The 21205-nt window shown below is 31.3% G+C and overlaps 1 protein-coding gene across 1 annotated transcript; it reads left to right on the forward strand.

The window, feature by feature from the left end:
- Positions 1 to 413: 413 nt before the first annotated feature.
- On the forward strand, positions 414 to 20158 carry LOC128228015 (uncharacterized). The gene is made up of 5 exons (XM_052939030.1): positions 414 to 507; positions 1127 to 1236; positions 1515 to 1665; positions 19252 to 19346; positions 20012 to 20158. Exons 1-5 carry the CDS (start codon positions 420 to 422, stop codon positions 20156 to 20158), a joined length of 591 nt encoding a protein of 196 aa, XP_052794990.1. The 5' UTR covers positions 414 to 419.
- The last annotated feature ends 1047 nt before the right edge of the window (positions 20159 to 21205 follow it).

Consider the following 21205-nt stretch of genomic DNA (forward strand, 5'->3'; position numbering starts at 1 on the left):
GATTTTCGAACACCAATAGTATTGGAAAACGCACAGCGGTTCTTGATAACTTATTTAGCGACTGTAAAGACACAGGTTCTTCACTCGTTCATAGTATGTCCAATATCCGATATAAGGCCCAGCAAACTTTACTGGCAAGATAATTGAAGAGAATAGAGTCACAGCGCGACAAGGATTATTATCGAGTGTCACTTGCCCCGATACATGTACCCTGTCTTAAACGTTGTCAGTGGAATATCATAAGTATAAGATGAAACAAAAGTAATAAGAAAAATAGTTTAAAAAAAGCTTTTAAAGAGTGCAGGTATTTGTGCTATGAAATAAATGCCATGTAATTTAATAATCAATTTCTAAGTGCGGATGTATAAAAAGTGATCACGCTATTGAAGCATTGAGATGGTAAAAAGAAAAGGATCGTAATGATATACCTGAATGATACCCAGCTGTGTTCCAGATTGTTTTACGTTTTGTCTGTGCTATATGTACTAAATATGGACCTGAAAGAAGGTCAGTATATTTGTGCGCATGTATTTGGTTTGAACTATTTTAAATCAAGCAAAACATTTGTTGCTATATAGCAAAAAAGACACTGTAAATAGTCATTATTTTGTGATTTTGAGATGTTAGGGTAACTTCATTTTAGCCTGACTGTTCACATATTATAAGAGCAAAATAATGAGTAACGTCTTCCAAAATTAGTTCGAAACCAGTATTCTTTGATATATAAACATATTTGTAATATATAACTTCTATGTCAATATCTGAAGAGATTTCCCTTTTATATCATTTAAATTGCAGGCCTAACGATTTATTACTAAACGTGAATTATACATTTAAAATATGTTTAAAATGAATGTTTTAAAACAAATGCTACCTTAATTGTGTTTTATAGGGAAATCATACAAACCACTAATTAAGATCGTTACTTTTATAAAACAAGAATAACCGTAAACCTATAAACAAAATTCATGTGCTGATATTAGTTGCTTAATGTAATCTATATTCAATAAACTTGAATCAAATTATTTAACAAAGATAGACAGTCTAATTTAATGCATGCAAATAATAAACAATCTTTATACACATAGTATTATAAAACATATATTACACTATAAATATGTTTCAGTAAATGGTTTACGCTGCTGGAAGTGTATCGCTCACGACTGTGACCTTGACCCTGAAGATAACTACAAGGCTACCAAGGTCGATTGTAAAGGTGGAAACCAACAGTGTATGGTATGTGTGCACAACTTACAACTGTAACCATTTCATTATTAACTACTGATTAACTAAAATACATCATCTTAGTCGGGGATTAAACAAGTCATTCTCGTAATAAAGGATAAAAGTAATATTACTTGTTGAAAAAAGAGGACGATGAAATTGACAATGCTTTGTGCAAATACTTTAAAAGCATGCCTTTTCTTTTGTTTCTCGCTCGATTGTTGTATGTTTGTGGTATTAATAGATTTGAAAATACTTTAATGACTGTTTGTACAATTTACAATTTACAGAAAGTCCAGTACCGGATGTTTGACAACGTCACGCATTACGATTCTGTGATACGCACATGTACTGACAGACCGTGTCACGTTACACGTATGGACGAGTTTTTTAAGTGTATAGGCACACCTAAGCAGTATATGATTAGTGGATGTACTCTACGTACGTGCTGTTCGGATAGGGACTATTGTAATGGTGCTGAAGCGTCTAAAATAGAATTGTGGGCCTTAACTGCTGGATTGTCTTTTGTTCTACATATAGTGCAATTATGACAGTCATATACGTGACCTGCACATGAACCGGGACATAGTGTTTAGAAAATTAAGAAAACAATGTCAGATTATTGTGCAATTAAATTGTTGAATTTACCGGTGAAACTAATCTGAGTTAATAGTTAACATGTTCTCATAACATAATGATTCACACTCGACAGATCGGCTGAAATGACTTAATTGGTGCTAAATTAAGTTTAAAAATATATCTGTTAATTCAATTTGGTATATCTTTAACACTTGCCAAATATGTATTTGCAGTGTGCAGTGTTAAAATTGACCTTTTGCGTTTCTAATATGAAATAAACAACTCTTAATCACGAAATGTATGCCCTTTTAAAAAAGAAAAGTATAGGACAAAGCTTCCGTCAAATTGTAATCAACGACAATGATGGTTTGTAAAAATACAAAACAAGTTTTTTGCAGGTACTTTAAGAAGAATGTGTCCAGCATGTAATTTCCTTGTATCACATTAACAATCATTTGATTCTTAGCTGAGTCTATGCCAATACACTATAATGTATGTTACCTAATGGGTATATATGTTCGTAGTTTGTTTCATTTTGTTTATAAATTTATTGTTCTTATATAATAAAGGTATGCGGCATTTTATATGGTTTCGATGGAAGCAATATTGTTTGTTATCATAATTTTCTCAGAAGTATTTCTTATGCCCTATTGAAAACCACATAGACTGTTTTGAGGTTGCTTCACCCTTAACGCTATAATCAAGTAGTCATTTTACATCGACTTTTGAATATTTTTATCTTGAAAGCTGATGTTATTTCATCAAGTCTTTAATTTGTTCATTTAAATTAAACTTTTAAGAACTATTATTGGACACACGAGGGAAATATCTTTTCAAAATACACGTATAAATAACTTGGTCATGACCCCTATCCTCTTTTAGTATTAAACGTCATGTTTCCAACCTTGAGTCATAATATATCCTTTGATTGAAATAGTGTACTTTTAAGAACTTGTGTATGAACATTCAAACCATACGATACGTTTTCAAATAAATTCCATTTTCATTTAAGCAAAATAAACAACAACTGTACAAAATTCGCAAAAGTTGGTTAATTGCTCTTGTAAACATTGTTGCTCTATTGTAACACCTTTTTACCATTTCGGAAAGTTGAAGTGTCTTACAAAGCATTTTTTTTCCGTTGATTAAAAAACAGTATTTGCTTAAATTAACATTACCTTAAATTTGATTATTTATTTTAAAGATCAACTCTTATGTTGCAAGTGTAATTAGGATTAGTATTAACAAATAAAAAAAACAACTACTAGACGCGTGAGTCTCATGGTTGACATAATATGTTTCTATTTATCATAAAATCATATTTGAATATCATTAATATTGTCACAGAGTTATATAACAGTTCATTACATTAAAATTGATTAATGATATTTTCCTCAAATTGATTGAATTGGGAATTTGTCTGCAAAGCCACATGTGGAAATCATAGTTGCTAATTACTATATATTGTTATGGTCTAGTAGTAATTCATTGTCTTTGCAATATTAGTTCTGCTGGACTTGTTCTTAATTATTGGACATACTGTATCTTCCATAATTAATTAAATGAAATTTGGTCAGCAATTGTCAAAGCATATAACATGAAAGTGTGAATTAGATTCTTATGAACTATGGTCTGAAGATAAAAACAATAGACGGTTACATTAGGGGCTGGTATGAATAAAAGTTTGATAACTATTTTTGTATGGTTGTTTAATAATTATATGAGCAAATTATATTAAATATACTTCAATGCAAATTTGGTCATTTTGTCTGATACATCTCATATTTTCCTTATGTGTCAACACTTTCGTTGTTTATAATTGATTGTATGCATATTAGTATATGGGCTGGAGGCCTTCATGCAATAAATGTTTGAATTTGAATTTGAGCGTGGCCTAAAGAGAAATTGTATGTTGTAGTGCAAGTGGTGGTCAGTTCGTGTTAGGTGTGGAAAGAAAAGGTGAAGATACCTCTCACAATAGAGAGAGTTGATAAATTAATAAAGTATGGAAATTGTATTTGGTGTTACGCATTAATAAGCAAACGAATGGGGATGAGAACATCCGGTGACAATATCATCACCTAAAAATATGCTCATTAACGTTGCTGCATTGTTGTAAAATTCTGTCAAAATTTGTAAATGTGTGAAACAATTTCGCAAATCCCTTTGCAAGTATTATATCTATCTACAGTGATGCAGCGACGCATGCGCAAAATTAACCTTAACATTGTTTTCCATATTTTACCTTTTGTTTCATAGTTTTTTTTTCAATACAACATCATGTTATAACTTATCATATCGATTTGTGTTTTAAAGTTTTCAGAAATATTTTACATTTGATAACATGAAATCTTTAGCTTATAAACATTAAATATGTCTTTGGGTATTTATCCATGGCAAGTAACTGCATATAAAATGTTTTTTAACAGTCATTGAGCCGTTTCATTTGTCAATGATTGCAGACTTCTCACTCATCTTTGGAACGCTTAACGCAGTGTCATAATGCACAGACAATGGTAATGGAAATACTTCTCTAAACTTATGATTAGCAAATGAGATCGATTGTTCTCATCTTAATTAAGATAAACCAGTTTTATTTTTTATCCTTACAATCCGTCTTATATATAATCTTGGCAAAAGGTATATGTTAGAGTGTTTTAGTGTCGGTATTTCAAACATCAAAACTTTCGGAGATCCCAGATATATATTGTTTCGATTGATAGGCAATATTATAATAATGTATTACGTTTTCAATGAATTAATTAAGTATTGCATTTTATTGAAAATAACGTTAGATCTTGAGTGTTTGTATTAACAAAACATTGATAAACAGTCATATACATACACTTATTCTACAACTATATTCGACTGATAAAATGTATATATTACCCGATGTGGAAATAATTTATTCATATTTTGGTCAGTGGTCAACAGAATCCAGTGGTGGAGTTTGGTATAAATGCGTTTAATATTAGATAGAACTTACCGAAAGGACATAATTATTACTGTCTGTCTTAAAGCCATATGCATATTAACAAAATAAATTCATGTTTATTATAATACACAAGCTTAAAAATAATAAAGCACCTTTAGTCATCTGTCAATAATTTCGGACATATTTCTTTGCGGACAACAATTTTCGAAAACATGGTTGATTCAGTGTTTTTTAAAAGTTGTTGATACAAGGCGGACTAGTTTTTATAGATCACTTGGCTTTGTGAAATTTCTTATTAAATTCCCTAAACTTTACTTAAAGAACATACTTTCATACACATTTTAGCACTTATATGATTAACTTTGTTAGTTAATAACTGTACTTTTGTGTTTCTAATGGGTCTTTTAAAGAATAATGTGGAAAACAAATATATAATGAGCTGTCCATCTCAGACATATTACTCAACTGAGAAAACACTAATGGGTTGTTTATTACATGCAATAGCATTGAATTGTTTTCATACGTGGAAACCTTGTTCTAGGGAATAATTCCTCTTGAGAAAATTTCGTATGTTCCTCACATTATATCTCATGTGCTGATGATTGTCGGAGATATAACTCATGGCATTCCACTAATTTAATATAAATACGTATACAATGACTTTAAAACCTTAAAGTAATAGAGGATTGGAGTTTGCGGAATATTCAACTACAAACCAAAAACTAGGGAAATTTTATTACCATTTAGAATTTAAAATTCTAGTTTTGTCACGAAATCAGTTTACATTTATTTCCTGATTATTAGTGTATTTTCTGTCGGGTAATATAATATTTATAAGCTTTACTAGCAATCCGCATTATAAGGAAAATAAAGTTATTTGCTTAGGATTAGTTACTACCTGGTCGTAATCTGTTGGGGGAAGTTTATTTTGTTAAGGAAGATGTGTATTAACTTTGACGTTCCTGAACAGAGTATTAAAATAAACTAAATAATGCGGAAAAAGATATTTAGGTCTAGTGCTTTAGTTTACATAAATATTGAAAGCAATCTAATTCATGATTAAATTGGGGTCAGTTGTTTTATTCTCCTGTCAAAAAAATACAAAAGTGAAACATAAAATGAAGTGTAATTATTTTTTAACGTTTTGTATCAATTGCTTGCTGGGTCGTACTTTGAGATATTGACGATTTTTCAAACGTAAGAAGGTAATTTCTGATTGATATAATTAACTCCTGTTTACTTGCAATTCAAATATTTGAATATGCTTACTCATATCAATTATTCACACCTATATGGTATCGGATTAGGATAAAATTATCTTATTATTGAGAAGAGTTTCTAGATATCCTCGAAAAATCTCATGAATGTCTGTTCATGTATATTTTCATTTAAGCAAAATACAAACTAAAACTTATTACGCGTTTTGGCATGACCCTTAACCATTCCATTGTGTGTTGTTGTTTTTCATTTTCTAGATTTATGGGTTTTCAAACTTCAAAAAATAATGGCATTTTGGCTAGGTGTTCATGTATTTTATTTAATATTCTTTTCTTTCATACCTGTTCTATTGCATTGCTTATATCTTCTTGTACATTGTGAATACTTCAGTGAAATAGTGGCAGCATGTATTTTAGTATTGTATTAATTTGTCTGTGTGCATTTTTATTCCATGTATTGGTCATAATGTCTATGTCACACTTACACCAAATTATAACAAAATTTTAATATTCTTTCTATTGTTTATAACATTTTAGTACAACTCTACCATTCCCAGCATACATACTAACTCTGTATTTTTGTTATCATGCTTATTACTCTTTGTTGTATACAAAATGTATATAAAATGTCATATTGCTCATGTTCTTTCTTGTTTGTACATATGTTTACATTTCAATAATACTCAATGTATTTATTCTTATATTTCAATGTCATATTTTAAAGAATTGAAAAGTTCTACAGGCGAAATAACATTAACACATTTCCACCAAACTTTGTACAAATGCTTCATTTTTCATGTATTAAAACATATTCCTGACTTCATTTCATTGTAACCTATAATTTTCAGCACTTTCTTCATAAATCTTTTGCGTCATTATATTTCCATACACATTAAGTGATCAACTTCCTAGTCATATCACTATCAAACCTGCATTGCATTCTTCTCATCATCTGCTTATATCTTATGCCTTAAAAGTGCATAATGCATGTTGATTACATAATGTTATTACCTATACATGTCCTTATATGCAAAACTTGTTTCCTTTGGAAAACTTAAAACTGTCTTGACCTAAACTTTACCTTCCTGTTGTGTCATTGTATTCCTATTGTGTTATTGCCTTTCTTTTGTTTTAAAATGTTAATTTCCATTTCAGAACCGTATACATTTCTTTTCAATATTTTAAAAATACTTCTTGTAATATCTTCTCTTTAGATTTAAACAATTCTGTTATTTTGGCTATTACCAATACCAACAATGCAAATACTGATAGTGTATTATGTATGTTCTGTATATTATCTGTTCTTAAGTATGTTCAAAAGCTTATAATATGATTATTTTTCAATCACTGTTTTCTAAATCATTACTCTGTGTCCATATACTTTTAAACCACTATTTATGTTATTTTATTCTTAAGAGCATGTTCATTTCAGGATCAAGGTGGGTTTTTATTCACACTTAGTACCATGTACACTTCGAACATTTCTTAAAACAGCTTTCTTGTTCCATCCTGCATGCCTATACATCATCTACGCCACAGAACAAGGAAAATGACATTAATGATGATGATCACATTTGTTTCTTTCAGCTCATGGATAACCAACTTCTTTTAGTTTATGTTAAATGTATTTTTTTAATTGTGTTCAACCCTGTTACATAAGCAAACAGTTTTATGTGTTTTTCAGTTAGAAACAGTGGCTTTGTAACACTTAATATTATACCGGTCAATTTTTTTTGCGGATTATTAGCCAAAAGTAAACATTGTTTTAAGCAGATGTCCTTAATTAGTTTTTGGATAAACCTTTGGTTGTTCTCTTGTTTAAAGTCAACATTTCACCAAAGTACAAATTCTCAACGTTTCAAACGTATATTGATACAGTTCATGAATAAAGTTACTTGATACAATTATGATTTCTGTCATAGATATACCATCAGTTGCACAATTGTTATTGTGTTACGTTTATTTTTCATTTCAGAAACAACAGCCCAATTCTGTCATCTTTTAATCAACTTTATTTCACTGACATCTACAATCAATGTTAGCCCTTACTTTATTTACTTCGTTCTGACCGTACATAAAGACTTGCATAACCAATAGTTGGCCCGCGCTAACATCCAATTGCTGCATCTTGCAGCAACTTTTGTACTTGTATTTTAGTGTTTTTTGCATTGGACCAACGCTTGAAATAGCCCTCAAAATATAATTGGGTTTCATATATTTGGCTCTTAAAGGTTTGTAGGGAAACCAGCAACATTAACGCTTTTGCTAAAATGTCCCATATACACGTACTGTCAAACGTAGTGAATGAGGAAAGCTCCCATCAATTGTTAATGTCGTGTGATTCGTAAGAAAATATATATGTCAAAGGTTTGGATTTAGCGTGTACCAGTCATAGATAGATATATATTTAATTTTCCTCGTAGTATACATTGAATATATGGTGTTGCGGAGTACCATACTGCCTTTGCAAGCACATAGGGTTATAGGATTAGTGTTGGCTGTATCAAGACACTTTAATTGTTTTAATGTTCGTATTAAGCAAAACGGTCTCCTTTTATTTATTTATCTGATCCGCTCAAGTTCTGTTTCATATACATTTGACACATTAATTGATCAGGAAGGACAATACATGCTATGATAGACATTTGCGTATCTAGATGTTTGATGGAAACAATTTGGAAGATTCATACAATTCATACAACGAAAACATACAGAAATACAGTCTTACAAAATTCTCCCTTTGGTCGAAATTCTTCAAGTTTGGGTCGTTGTTATTGATGCCAATGTTTCATTTCATAGGAATGTTCGGTCACATGTACCAAGTAAATACATTTCAAAAGTTAATCAGTCAACAAGAATCGTGTTTTACAGATATCAATCTAGAGCGATATAAATAATTTGTTAAAAGACCGTACATACACTTCAACACTCTTCATAGTGTGTCAAATATCTGATATACGTCCTAGAAAACCCTCATTGCATCGGCATGCTTATTCAATATTTAACGGAAAAGGAACTAGTTCAATAGCGCGATAAAGATAAATGTTGAGAGGATTGCTGTTTGTTACTTGTCCAAATTCGTTCGTTGGTTCCAAACACGGGCAATTTTATGACATGGGATTTTCAAATAACGAAACCGTTTAATTGGAATTGGCCATTTTGCACCCTGGTGCTATAAGTTTCAATCCATGAATTTAGTGTCATGTATGATGCATAACATGTATCTACCTAGCTACAAAGGTCGACTGTCATGGAGGAATTTAAAAGTGAATGGTTTGTCATACAAAAATGTGTTATAGAAGAAGTGTGTCAAAGATAATAAATCATCATATAATTGTACGCGTTAGTAGGTATGTAAGACTGGTGTTGTATTTTCATAAACATTCAATGCTCGAGGTACTTAAATATATACATGGACTGTCTTACAATATATGTTATTGAAATTACTTTGCAAAATGACTATACAATTATACAAGAAGTGTTCGAAATTGGATGTTAAAATAAGTACGAGACCGGTGTGTATAATAAGTCATTGGAAATTAAAAAGATTTTACGTGATGGTTTATACTTTGATCACAATCATTAATTACACACATAAAGGTGGTATTGTTTTTGTAATTTCTAAAAACATATACATAAATTGTTTGATATATACAATATATTTTATTTCAACATATGGCAACAACACAGTTCAAAAGCTTAATCACTATGATTTCTTTTGAGAAAGTAATGTGTGTTTGATGCGTTTTACTCACTTCGCTCGAGATTCTACGATCTATGATCTTTCTTGCAAAATGTAAAGAGTTCTTCTTAGGATTATTTTCTAAAAATGGGAGATGATTAAATCAAGTGTTCCTTTTAGGCTGTTATTTATATATCTGCAATGATATTAGTATAATTGTTGTTGACCACTTTCATATCTCATTTGAATAAAGCTAGTTTTTGTCTTCTTTGGAACGCTGAAGCGGCTGTAAACTTTATTTAATGGCCTGTCATTGTCATAATGCACAGACAAATTACTTCGTCAATAGTTTACTTAAACCAATATATGATTAGCAAGAAGATCGATTATGTTCGTCTCAATTTATATTCAGAAAAAAACAGGTTCATGATAAACATAACAGACCTTTTAAGTTATGGCTGTTGTATTTTTAAAAGCAGCAAATTTACCTTATGCTTGTTTTATATATTGGCCTAGACAAATGAAAACGATTGTTATTCTGTCTATTAAGATCAACTTTTAAATACTTTATTGTGGTTGCACAATACAAATAGTGATAAAACATGATCAGATGTGACACATTTAGATAATGGGTTATCATCTGATATTTCAAACATTTTTAGAAGATCCCAGAGATATATTTTTTCTATTTATCCGCAATATTATTATGACGTTTATTTCATCAAGGAATAATCTTATAAAACGTGTTTTTTTTAATAATAGCGTTATATCTCGATTGTATGTATAGACGAGGCATTAAATACAATTTACATACATATAATTATTCAACAACTATATTCGATATATGAACTACATATATAACCCAATGAAGAATATAATTATATACATCCTGGTCAACTTAACTCAGTGTTGAAGCAAGTATATGTGATTAATAATAAATCAAACGTTTTACCAAAAAGTATTATTTAGTCCGGTCTTGAATCCATATTTATATTTGCAAAAATGTTTATTATCATAATACACATTCTTAGAAGTCATAAAGAAATATCAGTTATCTGTCAATAGCCTCGGACTTATTCCTTAGCTGACAACAATATTTTTCTAAATCATTGTTGATTCATAAAATGCTGACATTTTTTATCATATCATTCGGCCTTGACGCATCAAAATCACACAGTACTTTCTGAATGATAAAGGATAAATATTATGACTGTTTACAAGAGGTAAGTAATGGTATTTTTCTTCCAATTAACACAATGAAAGCAACGGAAAATATAGTGAAATTCCTAACCAACTTCATTTAAACTACATACTTTACCTTTAAACACTGGTATCAGTTTTAGTAAATAATTATTACTGTTATGTTTGCAATGCATCTTTTTTGAGATGTGGAATACAAATCTATAAAGAGCTGTCCATCTCATACGTATATTCATCTGAGAAAATAAAAAACTGGTTGTATATAACAGGTAACAGAATTGAATTAATATCATACGTGGATACAACATTTTAGGGAATCTTTTCATTTTGAGGCAATTTCGTATGTGCCACACATTATATCTCATAAACTTTAGAGAAGATAATTCCTGGCATTCCCCTAATATAATATAGCATTTAGAACTCCTCGGCCATTCTTATCGAAAACAACCTCGGATATATGCCAGTACATTAATCATTAATGAAATGTGGTAGATAGGCTTTCATTTGTTGATCTAAGTTTTAATTGATTGACAGTGAGCGTATCCTTGCAAACGTTATTAAGATAACTTTAACTGCAAAATCAAATAACTATGCAATCTACTTGCAGCGGACTTAAACATACCAATTTATGTAAACCATTCAAATACATCCGAGGGTGTTTTCGATAAAAATGGCCGAGGAGTTCCGAATGAGAAAAAAGATACGTATACGATGTATTTTAAAAATTTACTACAAAAATAGAGGATTTGAGTTTGTGGAATTTGAATTTTCAAATACGAAACAATGACTCTTTGGCACTAATCTAATTACACCTGAGAATTAAATTTCCAGTCTTGTCCAGGAATCAAATTACATTTATTACCTTATTCCGTCGTGTAATATTGTTTTTTTTAGCTTTACAAAGAAATCCAAATATTACGTAAAATAAAGTTGATGGCTATGGATCAGTAATTACCTGGTCTTCATCTGTTTGGGAAGATAACTTTATAGACAGAGTTTTATGAACTTTGATGTTAATGAAATGAGTATTAAAATAAAAAGTTGGAGGAATTATGGAAAAAACAACATTCTGGTCTAGTGTTAAACAGTTTCACTTTGTTTGGTGAAAAACACGCGGACAAATGAAATATGCTTTGCTTCTAGAATATATAATCGGGAAACAATCTAAATCCTGCTTAAGGTTTTGTAAAGATTTTTTTTATCTGCTGTCAATAACACTCAGAAGTGAAAATTCGAATAAGAACATTTAGATTAGTTTTCTTCTTGATTTTTATGAAACGTTTTGTATCAATTGCAGGCTTGGTTATACTTTTAGATATTGACGGTTTTTTAAATGTTGGAAAGTAGCCGTTCACATATCGGAATACGCATACAAACTAATTACAATTATTCACAACTTTATGGTATTCTTTTGTCTTTTTTAAAAGTATCGGAACACCTTGAAATATCTTATTCTTGGGAAGAGGTTATGGAATTCTAGATACCATCGAACAATCTGTTTGTACATGTATATGTTCATATACACAAAAACAAATAAAATAACTTACATTTCAGCTTCTTTACTATGGACCAATGCTTGTAACAGCTCATCAAAATATTTTATATTTGAGTTTAACACTCTAACAAGTATAATGTGCGTCCTCGGTAAAACGGTTTCCATATTGTTGTATATTATCTGATCTCTTTTAGTTCTGTATTTATATAAAATTGAACAATTAATTATCAAGAGAAACAACAGATGTCTCGTATGGTGATAATTTGAGTATTAAGATGTTTGATGTTTATTTATTATTTTGAAACAAAAGTTTCAAATGACAAAGGAATACGGAAACCCGTTTTTCAAAAAAGTATTCAGAAATATAGATTTACAAAATTTGGTTGAAATCCTTCACTTTCTGGTCGTTATTATGGATAACAATCTTTTTTTGATTGGAATACTCGGTTACATGCACCAGGGCAATTAATTGCAACAGTTAATCAGTCAGCTGTCAGCACGGTATTTCGGCAGTTTTTCCAGTCTTTAGAGCTTTGAAAAAAAGCCCACTTAACAATTCGTAAAAAAGACCAAACCTACACTTCAGCAGTCATGATAATGTGTCAAATATCCGATTTACGTCCTAGAAAACCCTAATTGCATTGGCATATTAATTCAGTAATTGATGGAGCAGGATCTAGTTTTACAACGCGACAAAGATTAATGTTGAGTAGATTGCTGATTGTCACTTGGCCCAATTCGTTCGTTGTCTCCAAGCATGAGCAATGTTATGACATGAGTATTTCAAAAAACGACAGCCTTTAATTGGAATTGGTCATTCTGCGAACTGTAGTGTTTATTTAAAAGCTATAAATTATTTAATTTAAGTCGTCATGTTAGTTGCATAACATATATTTTCAAGGCTACAGAGGTCGACTGGCAAGGAGGAATTCGAAATTGAATGGTATTTAAACACTTGACACTTATAAATGAATCTGCGTTAGTAATTGTAATATTCAGCAAAACATGTGTAATGGAATAAAAAGTATGTCAAAGTCAAAGTCATAATTGTACGTGTTCGTAGAAATACGGGACTGATATTGTTTTTGCATGACAATACAATGACCGAGGTATTCACATCTGTACATGAACTGTGATACAAAATATGTGATGGAAATTATTTTGTAATAAGACGATACAAGTATTTTAAAGTTGTTAGTAATCGGATTTCATAATAAGTACCAGACCGGTGTGTATACTAAGTCATTTGAAATTCAAGAGGTATAATGATATGGTCTAGACTTTGAGCATAATCAAAATTAAAACACATAAAGCTGGTAGTGTGTTTGAAGTTTCCTAAACCATATGAATATATTTTCGACTTAAAAAGACATTTATAATTTCCTCAAATGACACTACACAGTTTAAAAGCTGTATTACTACGATTTCTTTCAAGAAGGACTTGTGCGTTTTTACTCTCTTCAACCGGGATTTTACGATCTTTGTACGCAAATGTATCTACACCTAATTTCAATTATTTAAGTTAAGTTAAAATTAAATGTCAGGGATTTGATTAATTAAATGCCATATATGATAGCTGAAATAATCCGTTCATGGGATAAACGAGAAATTTATGTTAAGACCATAGAATAGCAAGATCCTTATGTTACACGTTGACAAAAATAAAAGAATTGTTTCCCCTTGGTTGTTTGTGAAAGTCGTTCTACATTTGTGTTGACGTCGGAGATGATTTGTATGCTTGCATGTTATCATACGTTAAGTACTGTATACAATATTGAGTATTTGCACAACGTAGTGCAGATAAACTGTCAAATAAAATATTACAATTCAAAACATATCAGCTTTGAAATAATATTCGAACTTTTATAATATAATATTTGTCATCATGTTTATATATTTATGTTTTATATTTCCAAAGGGATAAACTTATTTCGCTCATGTTTATTTTGTAAATACAATAGCAGTTTCAATTTAATGATTAAGAAGGAATATAATATCAAAAGCATTTTTATGATTAAGGATTATCTAATATGTAGTTTTGTATTGAGCGAAAATAAATGTCATTTTAAGTCATTTAGGCAGTTTCAGTTAAAATAATATATTATTAACAAGAAAATTAAAAAAAGTTGATAGTTTTGGGTAAAGACAACTTATGTTGAAATCAAAGGAATGCTTCGGAGACCGATTTTATTCAATATAACGTGTCGTGTAAAGGAAGTGTCTAGTTAACGCATGCTAATCCAGAATTCAAATGTGCACTAAAAAGGCTATTTGTTTTCTTTCGTTGATCTAGACGAAACGATGTTATAATACATAACTATTATTCCGCAATATCGAAACAATTCTAGGGTGTTAGAGATAAATATAAATGGGGGTCTGTATGACGTGTACGTGTAATATGTGTCTATGAGTGTACGTAGTTTGTGCGTTTTTGTGACGGGTAAATGTGTGTTTGTGTCATGTGTGAATATGTGCGTGCATACGTTCAAACAGTCGTGTTTTTGGAAAACTAATCATGATACAGTTTGTCACGAAATTTATCAAATTGCAATATTCTAAGGATAGGAATTATTCAGTTAATGAACATTATATATTATACGAAGGACGTTCTTGACTAGAATGGGATTTTGAAGCCAAAGATATTGCACTGTACAGCAACTAGAGAACATATACGAAAATGAACGACATGTAATATGACATCCGAAGGAGCCAAACGTGTTTTATTTCAATATAAGAAGAACGTAGTAAAACACAGAGTGATAATTAAAAGAATAACCTAAACAATATTACATTTTTTTGCCATTGGATTGTTGCTGCTTGAAATTAAAAAAATAGCATACACGTGTAATAATGTGGTATGTAGTCATTAGAATTTATCCATCTAAATTCTGTCAATCTTTAAATAAATGCAAAAAATATCAAGATCTCTCCTCGTTTAGTGGACATAAAAGAAGATAAAAAGCTGAAAATAAAACGTAATAGTCGGCATGTTACTTGTGTCGACGAAAAGCTTAATACTTTTGACGTGAAAAAATATAGAATTTAATTGAATATGTAATTAAAAGACGTGGTCGTGTAGTTAAACATTTTACCATTGTTATGCATGTGGATGTGTAAGAAATACCGCGCTTGGTATTCTAAAGTGAAACATTACATTTGATTTAAAATTAATTTGTTATCCTTTCGCTAGTTCCACAAAATAACCAGTCTTTTTCAACCAATTATTGGTCGAAAGTTAGATTATAAGTATCTTCCATGGCGGAGAGTGTAAGATAGGTTCATTCCGACCCTAGCGTAGGGTGTTTTGCGGAGACGAGGTTTACCGAGTTTCCGCAAAACACCCTGTGCGGGGGTCGGGATGAACCTATCTTACACGAGCGGCTATGGTAGATGTTTTTTCTCCCACCTCAGTTAAACAAAATTAAGTAAAAATGTATTTTTTTGCCGGAACTCTTTTGTGCTTAGTAACAATAATTACGTACGGATATGTAATAATTCGTGGTTGTCATGGATATTCGCGCAGTGATGCAGAGTATGTTAATGGTCTGATCGGTATTTAAATAGTTCTAAGAAGAGTGAAGCATTATTTTTTGAAAGGTGCGTGAAAACTGTTTTTTGGTGACATTTGAAGCGAGAAATGCTTAACTCGCGTTCTAAATATTGCCACCAGACAGGTTTTCATGATGCGCTACAGACGACAGTCTTCAACAAGGGAGTTAATTACAATGTGATGAGCATTAAAAGAAGTTCCATACGGGCATTTAATCTTCGCCCGTGGGCAAGAAAAGAATTTCTAGCATGGTTAAATTATTGGATCTACTTATCTGAGGTGGGAGAAAAATATTTCCTTGACGGAAACAAAAGAATAACAATGTTTTTTAACTTATTCAAATTAATTCACAGATTGTATTGACTTCATAAAATGAGAAAGTGAGAAAGTATAAGATAGCAAACAGTGAAGAGAATAACAACAGGACATTTATACAATAGGACATCTTCATCAAATTATTTGGTCAAATTGAATCCAGGTAGTAAATGGTCAAGCAATCGCCTTATATTCTGTTACATGAGTGTTATTTGTAAAGCTAATACCTCCTTCCGTTTCTACAAAATACACTCATAATAAATGTAATTTGATTCTAGTTCCAAATCTGGAAATTTATTGGTGGTAATAAAATTTCCCTGGTGACATAAAATTCATTAATTTAAAGTGAAAACTTAACAAACATCAATCCTCTTTTCTGATTAACAGTTTAAACAGTCGTTTATCGTATATTAAATTACATTGAGCAAGGCAATGCCAGAATTTATCGTCACAGTAATCATCAATATAGAAATTTAATGTAAGGCACATACGAAATTGTCTCAATAGGAACTAAATCCCCAGAATGTTGTCTCCCAGTGCATTAAAATACGTATGCTAATAATACAATGATTTTTAAATGTATTATACAACCAATTTGATGAGTAATACGCTTCTTATGGACAATTTTAGATACAATTTGTTACAAATTTGTATTTGTATTGATTTATAAATAGATATCCGTTGAAAGAACAACAGTAAAACCGTTAATTTAAAAAAGACACCAATGTTTTAAGATCAAGTGTGTACTTAAAATGAAGAAAGTGAGTAATGTAATTGTTTGCTTTTGAAAAGGCGACCCCTTACAACACCACCTTAACTATTATGTAATAATCTTCCTGCGCGGGGACATTACAAGCCTTTCAATAATTCTAAGGGATGATGCTGAAGCAATCTAAGTTTTAAGTAAGATTAAATCACGGTACTTTAAGAAAAGCTTTGGCTTTACCGAAGCCAACAGAAACAACGAAAAAGACAATCTTATCGAGCGCAAGGCATCCGTTTACAGATACATTATTGGGAAAAAAATCATTGACTAAAAGAGTTTTGAACACTTGATTGGATACTCAGCCGTGTTATGAAATAAAGATATTAATTTCCTCTTCAGTAGTTACGCTGTTTAAACATCAAAACGGTCAATAGTTTGCTTAGCTATTCACAAAATGAAATAAATGAAATAGGAAGAGACATGCTGTGATCATAGAACAAATAATAAACATACATTTGATTACATATGTTTACATTCTGTCTGACTTTTGTCAAATTAGCTAAATCGACCTCGAAGCAATACTGGAAATCGGTGTTTACATGCTTATTACATCAGGAATAATAAACTGTGAATATGTCTGCGTTAACATTTTTAAAAAAATGCCTCATACATGTGAACAATATTTGTGTAGTATTAAAGGAGTAATAAGGAAATATAGCAATATCGACGATTCATTTGAATTGATAGGATTAAAATGGGCATTTAAGTACTATTTGGGTCAAAATATAAGGTTGTGTACACGTAAAGTAGATTTTAAGATTTGGAACTATTCTCCTTATTGAGTGCACATTTTGGATAGGACCGGCCATCGGTAGATTAGTTTTTACTAAGACCATCATCTTTTAGTTTAATAATTTACAAACCGCAGCCGATAGATTCTGTGCAAATTCGTTTTATTTGCTTATACATTTTTACATATCTGCATGGTTTAATTGTTGCTCCGTAATTGCCCAAACTTGCCGTCGTTTAATTCTATATGTTTTAGAGATTGTTGTCGCCCTAAGAAAGCGGCACAAATGAAACACATGTCTGTTTTCAACAGTGTTTGGGACTTCACTTAAACGTATATATATATATTTGCAAGGAATGCAATTGAATATTAGGATCCAACGGGTGACTTCATTTTGTTTTAGCAAATAAAGGGATTGACACTGCAGTGCAAATCGATATTTTGGATGATGTTATCATCTGCAAATTCTTATCATACGATAATTTCTATAAATGAAGTCTACAAATCTCTCTTTGGAGCATCTAAAACAGAGTGGTCAACAGAATAATCTATTTAGGAATTAGAATATTCAATCTTCTTATTATAGCCTTTCTTTTTTACATATTATAACAATTCTTGACTGTATGTCATGCAAACTTAAATAGTGTCACTTAGGTTATAATGCTAAATATATTTTGATAAATGTTAAACTTTTGAATAAGAATTATGCTTTCATTCTCTGAATATTTATATACACGTGAAAACACTCGCTCAAATACGATGTTTTATGACGTAAACTGTTATTTTCTGCGTTTTCGGACAATCGCATGTATCAGGTATCAATCTTATTTGAGAGTCATTGACTGTTTCATAAATCAAAATTTCAAAAATATTGTGCAAAAGCAAATGAACAGGAAGACAAATACTGACACTTTGACACTATTTAACACATTTCCCTCGTGGCATTTCTTGTCAAAAAGAAATGTAGCTTTATCTGATCAAATGCTACAGGTCGTCAATTATATTCCACAGAATTGCTCAGCTCACACAGTAAAAGTCACGCACAACTCAATAATGCAATGATCAACATGCCAAGCATTGCCAATCGAGCGAGTTTTATGGGCACCTTTCGGTTAGTCTCAGGAAATAATAAGGAAGGTCAGGTTACAACAATTGAAATGTTATGTATTTTGCAATTTGATTGCTAAAACTATATTGCCGCTAAGAGAAAAAAACTGAGTTTGAACCTTGCAGCAACACAAGACGTGAACTGAAATTCGGTTTAGTTGATTTATTTAAAATCCTATTCCAATGTTAAGCAACACAATTCAGTGTGATAAAACATACACTATTTAACAAATATGCAACATTTGATTTTCATTATTTCTCAATTCTAAGCTAAATGAGGGCATCTATTGGCGTCAATACACTTCTACACTTATTTAGCTTTGCTTGATAGGTTTTCGAACACTAGGGGTATTGGAAAACACCCAGTGGTTTCAATAACTCGTTTAGCGACTGTAAAAACACTGTTTTTTTACTTGTTGATAGTGTGTCCAATATCCGATATAACTTCCAGCAAACTTTACTGGCAAAGAGAATGGCGTCACAGCGCGACAAAGATTCTTATCGAGTGTCACTTACGCGTATACTTGGTCTGAAACGCTGTCAATGGTATATCGTGAGAAACAAAAGTAAATGTTTAAAAAAGGAATCAACGAATCCAGGTTTTTGTTTTCGTCAGTGTTATGGAATAAAGTCATGTCATTTAACTATCAAGTTCGATGTGTGGATGAATTAAAAGCGTCCACACCATGGAAACATTGATACGATAAAAAGCAAAGGATTGTCTGGATAATATCAACAATATGAACTTAAGAGGAGGTCAGTATATAGCTATGCATGTGTCTCTCTTTATATATATAAGTCCGAAAGCATTATTCTTATATATATATATATATATATATATATATATATATATATATATATATATATATATATATATATATATATATATATATATATATATATATATATATATCAGCCCATATTTGTAATTTATAACTAGTATGTCTAGATACGAAGAGAGTTACCTTTCATATTATTTAAATTGCAGGTCTAGTGATTTATATTCCAAACGTGAATATTAAGTGAAGATATGTTAAAAGTGTATTAAATTATTTTTGAAAACAAATGCTACCTCGAATGTGTTTAAATGGTAAAAATACGACAAACCATTGACCACGATCGCTACTATATTATTAAACATCACTTACCGTAAACCTTACAGTTTATTACCTAATATAAGTGCATGATGTTATCTATATTTAATACGCTAGTGTATATCAGTGAGCGGGTTACCCGGCTTGAAGTGTATCGCTCACGACTGTGACCTTGATCCTGAAGATAACTACAAGGCTACCAAGGTGGACTGTAAAGGTGGAAACAAACAGTGTATGGTACCCGTGCCAAACAAGCAACCATAACTATAACATTATTAACTAATGAACAAGTTATACGTTAAGTCAGATATTTAAAAAAATCTCATGTTCTCAAATTGTTATTTCATATAAAAGTCATGTTATAATATATTATAAGTATCTTCCATGGCTGAGAGTGTAAGATAGGTTCATCCCGACCCTCGCGCAGGGTGTTTTGCGGAAACTCGGTAAACCTCGTTTCCGCAAAACACCCTGCGCTCGGTAAACTTCGTTTCCACAAAACACCCTGCGCTCAGGTCAGGATGAACCTATCTTACACGAGCGGCTATGGTAGATGCTTTTTCTCCCACCTCAGTTAAACAAAATGGTGTAAAAATGTATTTTTTGCTGGAACTCTTTTTTGCGTAGTGAAAATAAATGCGTATGGATATTTGATCATTCGTGGTTGTCATTGATATGCTCGCAGTGATTCAGGTTATGTTACTAGTCAAATCGGTCTTAAAATAGTTCGGAGGAGAGTGGAGCATTATTTCTTGAAATATGCGTGAAAACTTTTTTATGGTGACATTTGAAGCGAGAAGTAGTTAATTAGCATTCTAAATATTGCCACAAGACAAGGTTTCTATGATGCTACAGACGACTGTCTTCAACACTGTTTCTGGTGACATTCGAAGCGAGAAATAATTAACTAGCATTCTAAATATTGCCACCAGACAAAGTTTCCATGATGCGCAACAGACGACAGTCTTCAACAAGGAAGGTAATTACAATGTGGCGACAATTAAAAAGTAGTTCCATACGGGCATTTTATCTTCGCCCGTGGGCAAGATAAGAATTTCTAGCATGGTTAAATTATTGGATCTACTTATATGAGATGGGAGAAAATATGATTCCATGACTGTTTGTATCAATTTACAGAAAGTCAAGTACCGGATGTTTGACAACGTCACGCATAACGATTCTGTGATACGCACGTGTACTGACAGACCGTGTCACGTGACACGTATGGACATTTTTTAAGTGTATAGCCACACCCAAACAGTATATGATAAGTGGATGTACTCTACATACGTGCTGTTCGGATAGCGACTA

Source organism: Mya arenaria, chromosome 1 (genome assembly GCF_026914265.1).
Source record: "Mya arenaria isolate MELC-2E11 chromosome 1, ASM2691426v1".
NCBI classification, from domain to species: domain Eukaryota; kingdom Metazoa; phylum Mollusca; class Bivalvia; order Myida; family Myidae; genus Mya; species Mya arenaria.